Source organism: Epinephelus fuscoguttatus, linkage group LG6 (assembly GCF_011397635.1).
Source record: "Epinephelus fuscoguttatus linkage group LG6, E.fuscoguttatus.final_Chr_v1".
Taxonomy (NCBI): Eukaryota; Metazoa; Chordata; class Actinopteri; order Perciformes; family Serranidae; genus Epinephelus; species Epinephelus fuscoguttatus.
Window position 1 is genome coordinate 45,034,647 of NC_064757.1, and position 17,729 is coordinate 45,052,375.

Sequence of the window (17,729 nt, forward strand, 5' to 3'; positions counted from 1 at the left end):
TACTCACTTATGTGAGATACTGTATATTACAAGCAGTACATCTGGTGAACATTTTTTTATTTGCACAATCAACATTGAATCCTATCTATAATAAACTCTACACTTGCATGTTAATGTGTTAATTAATAGTAACATGACACTTTTTAACTTGAAGATGATTTAAAGGATTAGTTAAAGCAGCTGTAAGTGGTTTGATGGTTTGGGATAACTTTCTATAATTTTGCCCGCTCTCTTATAGTGCTGCACGATTGATCTAATCGCAATCGCGATGTCAGGCTGTGCGATTACATAACCGCATAAAAGGCTGCGATTTGCAATTTAATGTAGGCTAAATAAATGTTAACGTGTGCCTGTGAACGTGACTGCCTCTCCTGTAGTGTGTGGAGTTTATTGACATCACGCCCACAAGCTATCCTGGCGCGTGCAGCCGGCGTGCAGCAGTGACCAACACAGACGCTGAAAAAGAGCATGAGCTCGACCATGAACAGCCTGAGTTGGTGGCAAAAAAAATGTCTGTTACATGGCGAAACTTTGGATTCAGGTATGGCGACGTTGAACAGACATGCTGTGTAAGTGTAAAAGTTAAAGTCGCCACTCGAGACAGGACGTGGCGACTTTAACTTTTAAATTTTTACACAGCACGTCTTTCTGTCCAACGTCGCCGTACCTGAAAGACATGCTGTGTAAAAGTTTAAAAGTTAAAATCGCCACATCCCGCGGCAACACGACCAATCTATATCAGCACTCGAGACGGGACGTGGCGACTTTAACTTTTAAATTTTTACACAGCACGTCTTTCTGTCCAACGTCGCCGTGCATCGAAAGACATGCTGTGTAAAAGTTTAAAAGTTAAAATCGCCACGCCCGCGCAACATGACCAATCTATATCAACACTCGAGACAGCACAGGGAAAAGGAGGAAAAAGCATGCGAGAGAAAGCCGAGCCGTGTAACGTTAAAGACAAAGAGACAACTGAAAGCTGCCAGAGCCTCATAAAACAACATCCAAGCACAGTTAAGCAAACATCTGTAAGTGTCACAGGGAAATCATGGACTTCATAACAAATGAAATATTGAGCAATTTTGATCGGGTTCGGCCCACTTGACATGCTGCTGTGTTGTGCTATGGCGTGCTGGAATTTGTCATTTACGTGACAACGCCTGAACGCAACACAGGCTCGCTCCACTGTGTGTACAGTGCCGTGCTGCGCTGCTGTGTGAGCAGCATGTTTGACTGTGCTCAGTCTGTTGATGGTCATTGACACACTGTCTGTCCATAACAATAACTACAGTACAGGCCAAAAGTTTGGACACACCTTCTCATTCAATGCATTTTCTTTATTTTCATGACTATTTACATTGTAGATTCTCACTGAAGGCATCAAAACTATGAATGAACACATGTGGAGTTATGTACTTAACAAAAAAGGTGAAATAACTGAAAACATGTTTTATATTCTAGTTTCTTCAAAATAGCCACCCTTTGCTCTGATTACTGCTTTGCACACTCTTGGCATTCTCTCCATGAGCTTCAAGAGGTAGTCACCTGAAATGGTTTCCACTTCACAGGTGTGCCTTATCAGGTTAATTAGTGGAATTTCTTGCTTTATCAATGGGGTTGGGACCATCAGTTGTGTTGTGCAGAAGTCAGGTTAATACACAGCCGACAGCCCTATTGGACAACTGTTAAAATTCATATTATGGCAAGAACCAATCAGCTAACTAAAGAAAAACGAGTGGCCATCATTACTTTAAGAAATGAAGGTCAGTCAGTCCGGAAAATTGCAAAAACTTTAAATGTGTCCCCAAGTGGAGTCGCAAAAACCATCAAGCGCTACAACGAAACTGGCACACGTGAGGACCGACCCAGGAAAGGAAGACCAAGAGTCACCTCTGCTTCTGAGGATAAGTTCATCCGAGTCACCAGCCTCAGAAATCACAAGTTAACAGCAGCTCAGATCAGAGACCAGATGAATGCCACACAGAGTTCTAGCAGCAGACCCATCTCTAGAACAACTGTTAAGAGGACACTGCGCGAATCAGGCCTTCATGGTCAAACAGCTGCTAGGAAACCACTGCTAAGGAGAGGCAACAAGCAGAAGAGATTTGTTTGGGCCAAGAAACACAAGGAATGGACATTAGACCAGTGGAAATCTGTGCTTTGGTCTGATGAGTCCAAATTTGAGGTCTTTGGTTCCAACTGCCGTGTCTTTGTGAGACGCAGAAAAGGTGAACGGATGGATTCCACATGCCTGGTTCCCAGTGTGAAGCATGGAGGAGGAGGTGTGATGGTGTGGGGGTGTTTTGCTGGTGACACTGTTGGGGATTTATTCAAAATTGAAGGCACACTGAACCAGCATGGCTACCACAGCATCCTGCAGCGACATGCCATCCCATCCGGTTTGCGTTTAGTTGGACGATCATTTATTTTTCAACAGGACAATGACCCCAAACACACCTCCAGGCTGTGTAAGGGCTATTTGACCAAGAAGGAGAGTGATGGAGTGCTGCGGCAGATGACCTGGCCTCCACAGTCACCGGACCTGAACCCAATCGAGATGGTTTGGGGTGAGCTGGACTGCAGAGTGAAGGCAAAGGGGCCAACAAGTGCTAAACACCTCTGGGAACTCCTTCAAGACTGTTGGAAAACCATTTCAGGTGACTACCTCTTGAAGCTCATGGAGAGAATGCCAAGAGTGTGCAAAGCAGTAATCAGAGCAAAGGGTGGCTATTTTGAAGAAACTAGAATATAAAACATGTTTTCAGTTATTTCACCTTTTGTTGTTAAGTACATAACTCCACATGTGTTCATTCATAGTTTTGATGCCTTCAGTGAGAATCTACAATGTAAATAGTCATGAAAATAAAGAAAACGCATTGAATGAGAAGGTGTGTCCAAACTTTTGGCCTGTACTGTATGTCAGGTCAGGTCAGTGCCCCCCTAATATAATGTAGGAAGGAAACACTGAATCAAGCAAAAAGACTCATGATACCATTTATTCATTACATTTTATTGTAATTATATTGTAATCGCAATCGCGATATTGTCCACCATAATCGCAATCGCACATTTTTATCAAATCGTGCAGCACTACTCTTTTTCTCACCTGATTAGATAGACGCAGTAGGGGAGAAGGAGAATCTAAAACTCTGTTTACTGCAAAGCAGTGTGACTGAGGGATCTGTGTCACAGACCAAACACTATCAGTGAGCCCATTTACATGCACACAATAATCTGATATCTGTGAATATTCTAGTAATGTTAATAATCTGATTCAACACGTTTGCATGTACTTCTGTATGGTGTTAACAGAAAAAAACGTTTACATGATTTAGTCAATAGTGGATTTCTTTCCACAAGCAGATGATGGTCTGTGTGTGTTGTTCATTTCAGAGCATGTGCAAAAAAGAGGCAAGGGGATGGGGAGAAACATTCTGCTTGTGCCGGGCATAGTTGCATGAACGTAGATGCTACCTTCCGCGTATAACTTACAGTATCAGTGTGGGGACTCACTGTGCTGTTCATGACAGCTCCGCTAGGCTCTCTACGCATGGTAACCATCGAAACGACGTCTGCCTGGTACTTTATCCTTGCAAATATATTGTTGATCTATTTTTAATCACTAAAACTATCTTAACTAGCAAAACACTTAGTTGTCTATTCTTTAATGATACGATGACACTGCATATCGCATAGAAAAATTTCAACTAATTGCTTCTGCTCGCGTTCTTCTCGCGTTTTATCTACATACGCTTTTGCATTTTGCTTATGCACAGATTTATAAAACAAGAGAAACCAGATTAACCCTCCCCAGAGGTATACTTTTTGTCATATCTCACTTTGTCAGTCAACTTGTTCCTAATGATGTCATGATTGTTTACTGTTTCTGTTGTGATTAGTGATTTTTAAAAATACTGGGGTATTGGGGTCCCAGGGGACCCCAGTCAAAAGCACGTACAGTACAGGCCAAAAGTTTGGACACACCTTCTCATTCAATGCGTTTTCTTTATTTTCATGACTATTTACATTGTAGATTCTCACTGAAGGCATCAAAACTATGAATGAACACATGTGGAGTTATGTACTTAACAAAAAAGGTGAAATAACTGAAAACATGTTTTATATTCTAGTTTCTTCAAAATAGCCACCCTTTGCTCTGATTACTGCTTTGCACACTCTTGGCATTCTCTCCATGAGCTTCAAGAGGTAGTCACCTGAAATGGTTTCCACTTCACAGGTGTGCCTTATCAGGTTAATTAGTGGAATTTCTTGCTTTATCAATGGGGTTGGGACCATCAGTTGTGTTGTGCAGAAGTCAGGTTAATACACAGCCGACAGCCCTATTGGACAACTGTTAAAATTCATATTATGGCAAGAACCAATCAGCTAACTAAAGAAAAACGAGTGGCCATCATTACTTTAAGAAATGAAGGTCAGTCAGTCCGGAAAATTGCAAAAACTTTAAATGTGTCCCCAAGTGGAGTCGCAAAACCATCAAGCGCTACAACGAAACTGGCACACATGAGGACCGACCCAGGAAAGGAAGACCAAGAGTCACCTCTGCTTCTGAGGATAAGTTCATCCGAGTCACCAGCCTCAGAAATCACAAGTTAACAGCAGCTCAGATCAGAGACCAGATAAATGCCACACAGAGTTCTAGCAGCAGACCCATCTCTAGAACAACTGTTAAGAGGAGACTGCAATCAGGCCCTCATGGTCAAATAGCTGCTAGGAAACCACTGCTAAGGAGAGGCAACAAGCAGAAGAGATTTGTTTGGGCCAAGAAACACAAGGAATGGACATTAGACCAGTGGAAATCTGTGCCTTGGTCTGATGAGTCCAAATTTGAGATCTTTGGTTCCAACCGCCGTGTCTTTGTGAGACGCAGAAAAGGTGAACGGATGGATTCCACATGCCTGGTTCCCAGTGTGAAGCATGGAGGAGGAGGTGTGATGGTGTGGGGGTGTTTTGCTGGTGACACTGTTGGGGATTTATTCAAAATTGAAGGCACACTGAACCAGCATGGCTACCACAGCATCCTGCAGCGACATGCCATCCCATCCGGTTTGCGTTTAGTTGACGATCATTTATTTTTCAACAGGACAATGACCCCAAACACACCTCCAGGCTGTGTAAGGGCTATTTGACCAAGAAGGAGAGTGATGGAGTGCTGCGGCAGATGACCTGGCCTCCACAGTCACCGGACCTGAACCCAATCGAGATGGTTTGGGGTGAGCTGGACCGCAGAGTGAAGGCAAAGGGGCCAACAAGTGCTAAACACCTCTGGGAACTCCTTCAAGACTGTTGGAAAACCATTTCAGGTGACTACCTCATGAAGCTCATGGAGAGAATGCCAAGAGTGTGCAAAGCAGTAATCAGAGCAAAGGGTGGCTATTTTGAAGAAACTAGAATATAAAACATGTTTTCAGTTATTTCACCTGTTTTTGTTAAGTACATAACTCCACATGTGTTCATTCATAGTTTTGATGCCTTCAGTGAGAATCTACAATGTAAATAGTCATGAAAATAAAGAAAACGCATTGAATGAGAAGGTGTGTCCAAACTTTTGGCCTGTACTGTAATTCTGCCAATGTACTTCTAATAGATGGAACTATTTACTGAGTTCATGGTTGCCATGAGTCCTAATTTAGACTCAGACACAGAATCTGTCTTTTTTAACCTGTTAACAACTATGACTATATTTAATTATATTTAGTATGTTAAGAAAAGGCCCTACAGAATGTTTTCTGTTAAAGGTGAAAACAAAATTTGCTGTGGAAACTGTCAAGACATGTGGCTACACATGACAAAATCAAAATTTTTGATTTCACATATTTACCATGCCTTAATTGGTAGACAAAGCTGACTTGATGAAAAAAAAACACTAAAATAAGTTTGACATTCATTTAACATGCTAAATATCAGATTTAGCCAGGATCAAAGCAAATGTTGTTGAAAATGTAGTTGTTCTGAATCCATTGGTACCAAGCATTTGATATAACTAATGTAGATTTTGAGATACAGACATTTCTGTATCATACTGTATTTAGTCACTAGTCACTCATTTTAGCCCACAGGAATACAATATAATATGTCTATAAGCTCTGCACAGTGTTAAAAACTTGCACTGTAGCCTCATTCTTTGACCAATTTGAAAAATTTCAATGGACTTGTACTCAGTTTAGTTAGTACTTTATGTGCTGTAAAGGAAATTATAAAATTCCATTGTGGACATTAATGGTTTAAAGAAACCAAATGCAAATTAACTAACTTTCCTAAAATAATAATAATAATCTTTGTTTTTTCCCCCTCAGATGACATGTACTACATCACTAGTAAAGTTTTGAGAAGAAACAAGTTAACAATTTGCTATGATAGTTGTTTCTTAAAGTAGTTTATTCTTGGGGTCCCCAGGGACCCCAGTCGGTAGTCCATGTATATAAAATATGTCGGTAGGATGAGGGTTAAACGGTATACATGCACTGAATAAATGGATTATTGGGCAAAAATCAAAGAGTGTCTGATTTTTCATAATCTGATAATGCCTGTTATCTGATAAAACATACTGCATTATGCTGTTTACACGACTTGAGTATTCAGTTAACTCCAGAAATCAGATAATGATCAGTTTATTAGTGTGCATGTAAATGGGCTCACTGTGATCACTGTCAGAATATAGAGCTATTTAACACTTTCATTAACAAATACATAACAGAGTATCTTTAACTACAACTGTAAGGTGACTACACTAATAGAAACAAACAATGGTATACTGGATGAAAAACTTACCTTTAAATGTGTTAATAAATCTTCCTTCTAGGAAGGGTTTGTCTTCTCCGCAATAATGTGCTCTACAGCATCCTTATCAGGAGTCTTTCTCCTCCTCTCTCAGTCATCTTTGCTGTAATAATGCCCAGACATTACAAGCTTTAATAAATGTCATGTCACATGGCTGTCCTTTGAACACTGAAACTGTTAAGTTAAGCTATATTTCATGCCAAATCACATCAGATATTCTGTGTCAATATTCAACAGGGGTGCAAGGGATCACAAAACTCAGTTTGGATCATATCAAGGTTTACTGTGTATTTATTTTTACACATAATCTTACATAACTCCACTTTCATCTGCCTTAAATGCAAAATATCTCCACCCAGACATGGCGAGTGGTGCTGCCGTTGTTGACAAGACAAAGCTCCTGAAGTATTAAACGGTATTAAACTGTTAGAATAAACGCGTTTACCTGGCTGGCGAGTCGGTGACGCACGTCTACGTTAGGCATTTAACTATTATCAATTAGCCGATAGCCACATTTGTAGTCCGTTACGTTTATATATCTATCTGTTACGTTATCGATGAGCTAACGGCTAGTAGCTAACGCTAATAATAAAGCGTTCTTTTGAAATATTAAATGATATTAACCCTATGGGCCCTAGGGGTTTTTGGGGTATTTTTACTGCCTTTACTTTTAAGCTCATATCACAGTCATTATAAAGGCTACATACAAATGCTATATCTTGTTTTTTTCAGGACAATGTGGGCTAACCAGATTTGCCATCATTTCATGTCCTTCTATGTGCCTGTATTTTATATTAATTTTTATATCAATGAAAAAAAAATCTGTGTTACTAAATTCTTACATTTTTACATGTATCTCACCATAGCAAGTTGGAAGTTGACATATTCTGCCATATATGAAGAGGGGAGACTCTCTGGAATCTGGCATTATAAGAACCATGATGGTGGGACATTCTGTCACTTCACAGCTGTCCAAAACATGTGGTTTGTGCCAGGCGGACATGATTGCCAGTATTTTTTCATTATTGCAAGAAATTCCATTGACTCATTCACAAGTGAAAATTTGTTTTATCTGAAAGAAACATGCAATATTTATATCTAAGATCATAGAAAAGTAGTCAACCAAGTGCAATGATGTCCTCCGAGATAATATTTGCCACTTTGTTTCCAGTAAACGAAGTTTGCCATTGTTTCTCAGTTTCAGTTATATATTGGGGGGGCATTTTGGGCATTGGGGACACACATGTCCCCCTCAATGTATATGGTGACTACGGCCCTGTCAGCATGCATAATTAGGCTACAGTTGTCTGGCTGCGCAAAGGTGAAGTGGCTGGTCTTGTCATACAAAGTTTGATGGAGTGTCAGCTGGACAATATGGAGATATTTGCATCTTGAAAGCCGGACTACAAATGTGGATAGACAGGGAGAAACACACGCAAGCCTAAGACATGGTAAGATACGATATTCCTCACTGTATGAAGTGACTGATAACAAGATCTGTATAATGGATTGTAAAGAAATTCGTCAGGTTTTTATTTTGTAGACACTTGATCTGGATTTATAGCGTGATGGGATGACAGCACAATGATGTGTGTGGTATCATCGGAAAGCTCTGCTCCTGCGCTTTCATGTGATATGCGTGGCATTTCTGTGCGACCCTGCGTTCGCGAGTAATCCATCCAAGAGTAATGTGTGTGCAGAGCTGTATGAAAGCTCTATTATACATAATTTTAGTGTAACTTTATCAATTTTTTCGCTGTGAAAACATTGCACTACTGACCAGTGCTTCGTCTTGTCGGAAAGCTACAGTTCTGCTGTTTCACGTGATATGCGTGGCTTCTCACTATAATGAAGGGTCACGGAGAAAATCAATAGAGAAGAACAGGTGTGAATTCGACGCACTATGCTCGTTGGGGCCCACTATTATAATAAACGTGGACCTGGCCGGCGAGTCGGTGACGCACGCTCACGTTAGCCGCTTAACTGTTATCAATTAGCCGATAGCCACATTAGTAGTCCGTTACGCTTATATATCTATGTGTTACGTTATCTATGAGCTAACGCTGGCAGCTAACGCTAATAATAAAAGGCGTTCTTCTTGGCTCTTTGCAGCTCATTTTGCTTTGCCGTCGCGTGCGTGATACATTGCACCACTATTTTTTAAAGTAAAATATCAAACAGTGTTAGTCTTACCTGCTCATTTGTTGGTTTCGGTCCAAAATGCCTGTTTATGAAGCCTGTTTCACCGTCAGCCATAGATTTCCGGTACTGAGCGGACATCTGCTGATTGACATCGGCTGCAGCCAATCACAGATCAGATCTGCCTGATTGACATCGGCTGCAGCCAATCACTGACCAGGGGTTTTCAGCCAATGAACTGCGCTCATTTTGTGTGTGAGTGGCGGGATTTTGTGTAAAGCTGGCATTGATTTGGCGCGTAATTGGCGAGACACACACACACAAAAAATGTCAGATTTATGGACTTATGGGGACACTTCAAGAAAAAGCGGGAGCAGCTAAATGGCAGCCTCCTGAGTGCTGCTACAGTGTTTGAATTATGGGGACACTGGAACTGTCCTCATAATACTGTGGTGTCCTGATAATGCTGGTATGTAAACCGATAAAAAGTCCTCACAATCCGGAGAAACCAACACACACACACACACACACACACACACCTGGCCAAAGATTTTAAAGATGGTATTCAGGACAGCATTAACAAGAACCAACATAAATCAACAGCAGCAGTGTCTCGTTCATTGAGGTTGTGAATGAATTCACATGTGAGTGAATCATTGTTGTGTGTTTTTACAGAAACAGATGATCTGCAACCACTGAAGCGGAGCAGCAGCTATGGATTGCTGCCACCGACCAGTGAGTTAAACTGAACTGACTCAAAATTATTCTTCTGTATGTTAATATCTAATTACAGTGTTTATATGTGGTGGTTTTAAACACATTTTGTTTGAATATTTGCAAACTAACTGGTGAATTTGTCAAGTGTCAGGACAACAGCCAACAGTGTCCAGTGTTTCCCCTGGATGGTTTTAGCAGCAGTGCTGCTGTAAAAAAGAATCAATCACTATCTCTACTTGGAAATGTTGCATTCACTGAAGACTATCTTAAAAATCTGTGACTTCCTCATCAGTTATAAACCCAATGGTATTTGTTTTTTACAAAGTCAATACTGAGTAGATTTTTGTAATTCAGTGTTTTTGTTCTGTTTCCACAGTGTCTGAGCTGAGGGTTGTTCTGCTGGGGAACAGCTGGTCTCAGAGGAGTTCAGTGGGGAACGTCATACTGGGAGAGACTAAGTTCAACACTGAGGAAGAACCAGACTTCCTGACAGTCAGAAAACAGATAAAGGACAAAGAAATAGTTCTGATCAACACTCCAGATGTGCTGCATCTCAACATCTCTGAAGACAAACTGTCAGAACATGTAGAAAAGTGTGTGAGACTCTCTGATCCTGGACCTCATGTGTTCCTGCTGGTTCTACAGCCTGAAGACTTCACTGAGGAACACAAACTGAGACTCTGCAGAGTCCTGAAACTCTTCAGTGATCAATCATTTGATCATTCATTCATACTGTTATCAACACCCAGAGAGGAGAGCTCAGGTTTCAAAGATGAACCAGACCAGCCCTTAAAAGACATGATCAGAATGTGTAGATACAGATACCTGAAGCAGAAGAACCTTGAATGTCCAGAGCTGTTAACACGACTGGGTCAAACTGCAAAGGAGAACAATGGAGAGCATGTGAGCTGTGATGTGTCTGAGGATGCATCAAAGTCTGAACCCATCAGAGCAGCTTTAAACCTGGTCCTGTGTGGGAGGAGAGGAGCAGGGAAGACTTCAGCAGCCAAGGCCATTTTAGGTCAGACAGAGCTTCATTCAGTCTCCAGCTCATCAGAGTGTGTTAAACATCAGGGAGAGGTGTGTGGACGTTGGGTTTCCCTGGTGGAGCTGCCTGCCTTGTATGGAAAACCTCAGGAGGCAGTGATGGAGGAATCATTCAGGTGTATCTCCCTCTGTGATCCTGAGGGCGTCCATGCCTTCATCCTGGTCCTACCTGTGGGTCCCCTCACTGATGAAGACAAGGGAGAGTTAGAGACCATCAGGAACACATTCAGCTCTCGAGTCAATGACTTCACCTTGATCCTGTTCACTGTGGAGTCAGATCCTACAGCTCCACCTGTTGTTAACTTTCTAAAGGAGAACAGAGACATCCAGGAGCTCTGTCAGAGCTGTGGAGGAAGATATGTTGTTCTCAACATCAAGGACCAGCAGCAGATCCCAGAGCTGTTGGATGCTGTGGAAAAGATGAGAGCCTACGAGGATAAACCACACTGTTATACAACAGGCATCTTTGCACATGGCAAGATGGAAACAATCCTCCAACAACAGAAACACATCACCACATTGCAAGATGAGCTGAATGAACTGAAGACAAAGAGCACAGTCACTTGTAAGTAATTTAATAGAAAAAGAATGTTTTCATTCTTAACCATCATTCCTACAGTAAAGCGTACACGAATTAGCCACCACTTTGTGTGTTTCCTCCTCCATCACTACAGTGTCAAGTCTTAGTATCTGCTGCTAACAGTGACAGCAGCAAATGTTGCCAATTTTCTCAATTACCTCAACTAACTGATGCCAAACTTTGGCATGAAATGTAGACATTTTTGATTGCCTGCCAAATAACAGTTAATTTTTCGGTGGTTAAAAAAAATACATTATTTTGGTGGAACATTAGCACATGAGGAGGCGAGCTCTTTCATTAAAATGGCTCCACAAAATAAAACAACACAATAATTAGTAATAGACAGATGTGAACTGTTTGATTGAACTTTTAGTGATAAAAAGACAATCATAATTTAATAGTCAGTGCCCCAGAGGTGAAGCCTGACTCACCAGACCCATTACAAACTCACAGACTCCTTACAAGCAAAATGATTAGAGTTGTTTTAGATTTCCAAACAAATCTCAGGACACAAACAGCAAACTTGTGCTAATACAATAAATGCCTCACATTCACTGTAATTCTGCCATTTTCTCTCTTCTCCAAAGTAGAAAACCTCCCTCTTCATACCATGGATAGAGATCTGTTTCTGGCTGGCAGTGATCAGCAACAGCTAATGTAGCTAGCACGCTAGTGCTAGTGTGCCTTTATTTTCCCAGGGTAAATCAATCAATCATGCAGATGGGAACTAATCTAATAAAAACAAAAAACACGTTTTCTTGTGGTGTTCCTTCTAAAATGAGCAGAGGTGAAAGTAACTAAATTCAGTTCTGATCAAGGAGTTGATGATAAGCAGACAATGTTGGCTAGCTAGCAGGCTAGCTGGTTGAAAAGTTGTTTACCTCCACATTAAATTATAATATATAGGGAGGTGTCCACAATAATTAACCTCAGAGAATAAGACACATCCAGGTGTTTTTACAGTTTCATTTGACAATGAATTATTCACACCATAAATAATTCAGTTCATGTTGGCCAAACACACTTATGTACTGATCGTCCAGCAGTGATTTTACTTAACTGAAGACGCAGTTCTCTCAATACTTGCATTTACTTACAAGCAAGTCTTGCGCTCTGCCATATGGTGGCACCACTGACATACGATCCAGCGGTCATTAAAGCATCTATGTTTCTATATCCATAGGTGGAGGTATGAGTTTCTGTCAACAGTTTGAGGATCCAATGGAGTTATTATGATTACCTGCAACCTCTTTTAATTATTTTTACTGGTTAAATATTTGTAAAACCCAGACAGACGTAAAGGGGGACCAATAGCACTGATTTATGTAAGAATACATATGAAGATATGAGGTTTCTGCCCTGTGTTCAAGATTCATCAGAAATATTTTTAACATTTTAACATTTGACATTAGAAAAATAAAAGAAAATACTTGAAAATGTCTCTAAAGTAACTCCAGGTCTTCTTATGTCACAGGTGATGATGAGGAGCAGAGCCCAGAGTGTCTCAGGATTGTGCTGCTAGGGAAGACTGGCAGCGGGAAGAGTTCTTCAGGAAACACCATCCTAGGAAGGAAGGAGTTTAAAGCCAAATCAAGCCAAACATCAGTCACCAAACACTGTCAGAAAGCAGTGGGTGAGGTGGACGGTCGTCCTGTTGCTGTGGTCGACACTCCTGGTCTGTTTGACACAACTTTGTCCCATGAAGAGGTTCATGAGGAGATGGTGAAATGCATCAGTCTTCTGGCTCCAGGACCACATGTCTTCCTGTTGGTGTTACAAATCGGCAGATTAACACCAGAGGAGAAGGAGACATTAAAACTCATCAAGGAAGGCTTTGGGAAGAATGCTGAACAGTTCACCTTCATTCTTTTCACCAGAGGAGATGAACTGGAACATGATGAGATCACGATTGAAGAATACATTGAAGAAACATGTGATGACTCCTTTAAGAAGCTGATTGCTGACTGTGGAGGAAGATACCATGTGTTCAATAACCATGATGAACACAACCACACACAAGTCAGTGAGCTGATGACCAAGATTGACACCATGGTGAAGACAAATGGAGGCAGCTGCTACACTAATGAGATGCTGCAAGAGGCCGAGACAGCTATAAAGAAAGAGATGGAGAGGATCCTGAAGGAGAAGGAAGAAGAGATGGAGAGAGAGAGGGAGGAGCTGAGAAGAAAACATGAGGAAGAAATGCAAGAGATGAAAAGAAGAATGGAAGAACAGAGAGAAGAGACTGAGAAAGAGAGAAAACTGAGAGAAAAACTACTTCAAGAAAAGGAGGAGAGGATCAACAAGGAACGTGAGGAGAGAAAGAAAGAACAGGAAATGAGAGAAGAAGAAGACAGGAAGAGAAAACGTCGGGAGAAAATTCAACGACAGGAGTGGAAACAAAAATTTGAAGCTTTGGAGCAAAAATTAAAGTTAGAGTTAGAATTAAAGGAAACTACTGACAGAAGGCTGGAGGAGAGCAGAGAAGAGATGAGGAAAGAACGAGAGAACTGGGAGAGAAAACAAAAAGAATGGTGGGAGAAACGATATGAAGAAGATGAACAAAGACGACAAGCAGAGCAAACAAGACTGAAAAAGCTTCAAGAAGAATATGATCAGGAGAGAGAGAGATATGAAAAGAAGAGAAAAGAAGAGGAGCAACTCAGAAGAGAACAAGAGGAAAAAGAGAGAAAAGACATGGAGGAGAACTATAAGAAGAAAATGGAGAATCTGATGAAGAGACATGAAGAGGAGGCCAGAGAGAAAGCTGAAGAGTTCAATGAATTCAAAGAGAAATACAAGAAGGAATGTGCAGCTCTAAAGCAGGAGCATGAGAGACAACTGAAAGACAAAGAGCAGCAGTATGACCTCTTAAAGGCCTGCTTCAGACAGAAATGAAGAACAACTGAAAGACAAAGAGCAGCAGTATGACCTCTTAAAGGCTCTTTCAGACAGCAATGAAGAACAACTGAAAGACAAAGAGCAGCAGTATGACCTCTTAAAGGCTCTTTCAGCTCACACTGAAGAACAACTGAAGAAAAAGCAGGAAGACATTTCTGACTTAGTCAAATGTGTGACCAGAAGGAGAGAAAATGTGGGAATAATCACTCGCTTACTGAGAAAACAGGAACAAGAAATGAAACAGGTGAGAAATGAGGAGAAGAAGAAGGATCTGCAGAAAACACATGACAGAGAGATGAGTGACCTGATACAGACACTTCTGATACAAGAGGACACATCATGGTGTCACATTTTATGAGGACTTGTCTCATGTAAATGTGACAGCAGAGCAGGTTCAGATGATTTTATTCTGCTGTTATTTGGTTTCAATATCTGGAACTTTAAAGAAGCAGAGACGTCACTGTGATTATTTGTCATGGCAACAGAAAATGGTTTTCAGTGGCTGCCAGGTGTCTCAGCAGCGTCATACTCCACTGGTGGGGGCGGGACTTAAATGCGTCCTCACTGGAGACAATATTAAAGGGATAGTTCTCTCAGAAATGACAGTTCACTCAATATCTCCTCCCCTCTGTGCTGATGTGAGGATGGGTGAAGATCTCCAGTTCACAAAACACTCCTGGAGTTTCAGCAGAAAACAGCGTTGCAGCCAAATCCAGTGTAACTGAAGTGAACGGTGACCAGTTTTAAATGTAAAAAAACAAAACAAAATGTCTTGTGTGGTGTAATCCAAGTGTCCGAAAGCTGCGACATTCAAATTTGATCCCAAAAGACGCCATTTACACCATGTTTTTTGCCTAAATGTCAACTGTTGGTGAGCACACGCCTGAAGCACGTACACAAACACGAGGACGACAATAATCCTCTGGTGAAAAATGTTCACTACACACCAGGGCTGATCTGAGTGATTCAACAGAGGAGTAGAGATCCAGACAAAGAGCCGTTAGCCACAGCCATGGTCTGTATGGCTCATGTAGCGGTAGTCTGTGGAAATGTACCGTTCTTACACGCTGCTCTTGGATCAAGCATCCAGACAAAGAACATACTGGAACCATCAGTTTAAATATTTGTGCCAATAACAGAAGCTAAAACGGCTTCTTGTCATCTGAAATGTTATCTTAGATCTGACACGTGTTGCTTACTGAAAACCACGCAGATCTCTCTCTGTTGTGTGAGTGGCTTCCAGGTAGCATGGAAACACAGGTGTGCAGGTATCGCCAGATCTCATGTTGTGATGTCGCTTGTGTTCGTGCTTCAGGCGTGTGCTCACGAACATGCACGCGGCTCCGGTCTGAGAGGCTACAGTTGACATTTAGGCTCAACACATGGTGTCAGTGGCATCTTTTGGGGTTGAACTTTGAACGTTGCAGCCTGCTGACACTTGGATTGTGTGTGTTCTTCTTTTTTACATTTAAAACTGGTCACTGTTCACTTCAGTTACACTGGATTTGGCTGCAACGCTGTTTTCTGCTGAAACTCCAGGAGTGTTTTGTGAACTGGAGATCTTCACCCATCCTCACATCAGCACAGAGGGGAGGAGATATTCAGTGAACTGTGGCTTTAAAGTGCAGGTAACTATAGCAACAGTACTGACAGCTCAGTTTTCTGACTGGTGAAACTAAAGCCTGGTGCAGAATACAAGACTTTGTAAGAGACAGAGTTGTTGCGCAGCTTTTGTCCCAGGCTGTGAACACGTTGACGTGGAGGTGCACTGATGACACAGCGGATCTTAGATGAGGTGTTACTGATTACAGCGTTCACGAGTGAAGTGTACGATGATGATACTCAATGAAAAACAGGTTCAATATAGCCGCCTGTGGATGCTCTGACGTTAGACATGATCAACTTGTCTTTGGTTAGCAACTCGCTGTCTGATAATCCAGGTTGGTTCAAGAGTTGTTTGACCTGAGTGATGTGCTGAGAGTTGCAGGGTTAATCTATGAACTGCTTTGGCTGACTGTTACCTTCAAAAACATGACATCAAAAAGCCCCAAACAAACATTCCCTAAAAAACAGGCCTTTAGAAAAAGGAGATAGAAAAATCATCAGAGGTGCTGCCAAATTATTGACATCAATAAATGTTCCTTCTTGCAAAGAGATCAATACAGATACATCAGTGATCAGATGAAATGCAGTCAGATTATCCCTGCTGATATATCACAGGTCTAGATTCTTCTGTATCTTTGAGTTGAACTCTTTAAATGAACAAAATGTCTGTCCAGTGACAAAGCAAGCTTTAAAACCTCAGTAACTCTCTGACTCTGTACAATAACATGTTTAAAACTTGTGGTGTTTCACTGTGTTTTCTGTCAAGTTTGTTAAAATAAGAATCATATTTTATACGTTTTTACTATTGAACCTTAAATATGTTGAGTATTGTCACAACTTATCTGTGTCATTATAAACAAATGAACATGAGAACATGACGTTGATGAAGCTTTGATGTTCCTGTGCTTTGCTACATGCCAAATATGAGTGGATGCTTTACTGATTTCATTCATTTAGATCATAATTCAGACCAATCTGTAATCACATGTTCTGTATTTGATCTTTTTCTTTCTCTCATTATAAAAGATGAATAAAGTGTGTCTGTGTAGTTCAGTGTGGACTGTTGTTAAGCTCTGTGTCTAAAACACATGAAACACATTATATGTGTAGCTACATGATGCTCCTATCATCTGTAACCAAGCTAATAGACGACATGTGTTCATGTAGCCTTTATTATCAGGCTCATGCTTTATAATCTGAGCTATAATGTGTGTTTCTGTTTCATGTCATTTAAAGTTCCATAGTTATGAGAGCACGCTGGAAGAGTCAGGTCAGATATTGTGTCTAAAGACCCCATGCTAACGTTAGCTCTGTCAGTTAGCTGATTCAGTGACCTAACAGTGTAACAGCTCCACCTGGCGGACAGTGTGTGTCAACAGTCACAACTCGTGTGTGTGTAGGAACTAGTTTGTGATGTGCAGCCTGTTTTAATGTAGTGGCGTGTAAATCTGTGATGTCAGTGTGGATGAAGTTTGAACTTCCTGCCTCTGTGTCCCTCCCTGCAGCTGCATCTCTGCGTCCCCAGGACCCTTCATCTCATTCTCTACCTGTCCACCAGGTGTCCTCACACTTTCCCACCTGTCCCAGTCACCTGACTCCCACCTGCCCACCTGTTTCCACTTCCCCTCATCAGCCCTGCAGATCATAACCAACCCTTGTACATTTCTTCCCTGCCAGACAGAGTCAGAGTCTCTCTCTGCCTCTTCTCTCCAGCCATCTGAACCTGATTTCTTCTCTTCCTGCTCTCTTGTTAACAATCCCTGTATTCTGACCTGCTGCCTGTTCCTGACCTGCTCACCTGTCGTGCCCCTCTTGGATTTGTTTGACTCTTCTTCCTTTCTCTCCTTGTTTTCACTTTAGTTGCCTGAAATCCCTGTTTGAGACAGAAACAACTGGTGCAACCAGAGTTTCTATCACTGATCTTCCTCAGCAGAGTTTTCCA

The 17,729-nt window shown here is 41.4% G+C and overlaps 1 protein-coding gene across 1 annotated transcript in view; it reads left to right on the forward strand.

Annotated features, from left to right (window-relative positions):
* Positions 1 to 17,729, forward strand: part of LOC125889695 (uncharacterized) — a 143,759-nt gene that overhangs the window by 106,370 nt on the left and 19,660 nt on the right. Inside the window, exons 5-8 of the mRNA XM_049577738.1 lie at positions 10,418 to 11,266; positions 12,756 to 14,158; positions 17,024 to 17,057; positions 17,346 to 17,444. Of these exons, the coding sequence (XP_049433695.1) occupies positions 10,418 to 11,266; positions 12,756 to 14,158; positions 17,024 to 17,057; positions 17,346 to 17,444 (2,385 nt within the window). The remainder of the gene's footprint in view (positions 1 to 10,417; positions 11,267 to 12,755; positions 14,159 to 17,023; positions 17,058 to 17,345; positions 17,445 to 17,729) is intronic.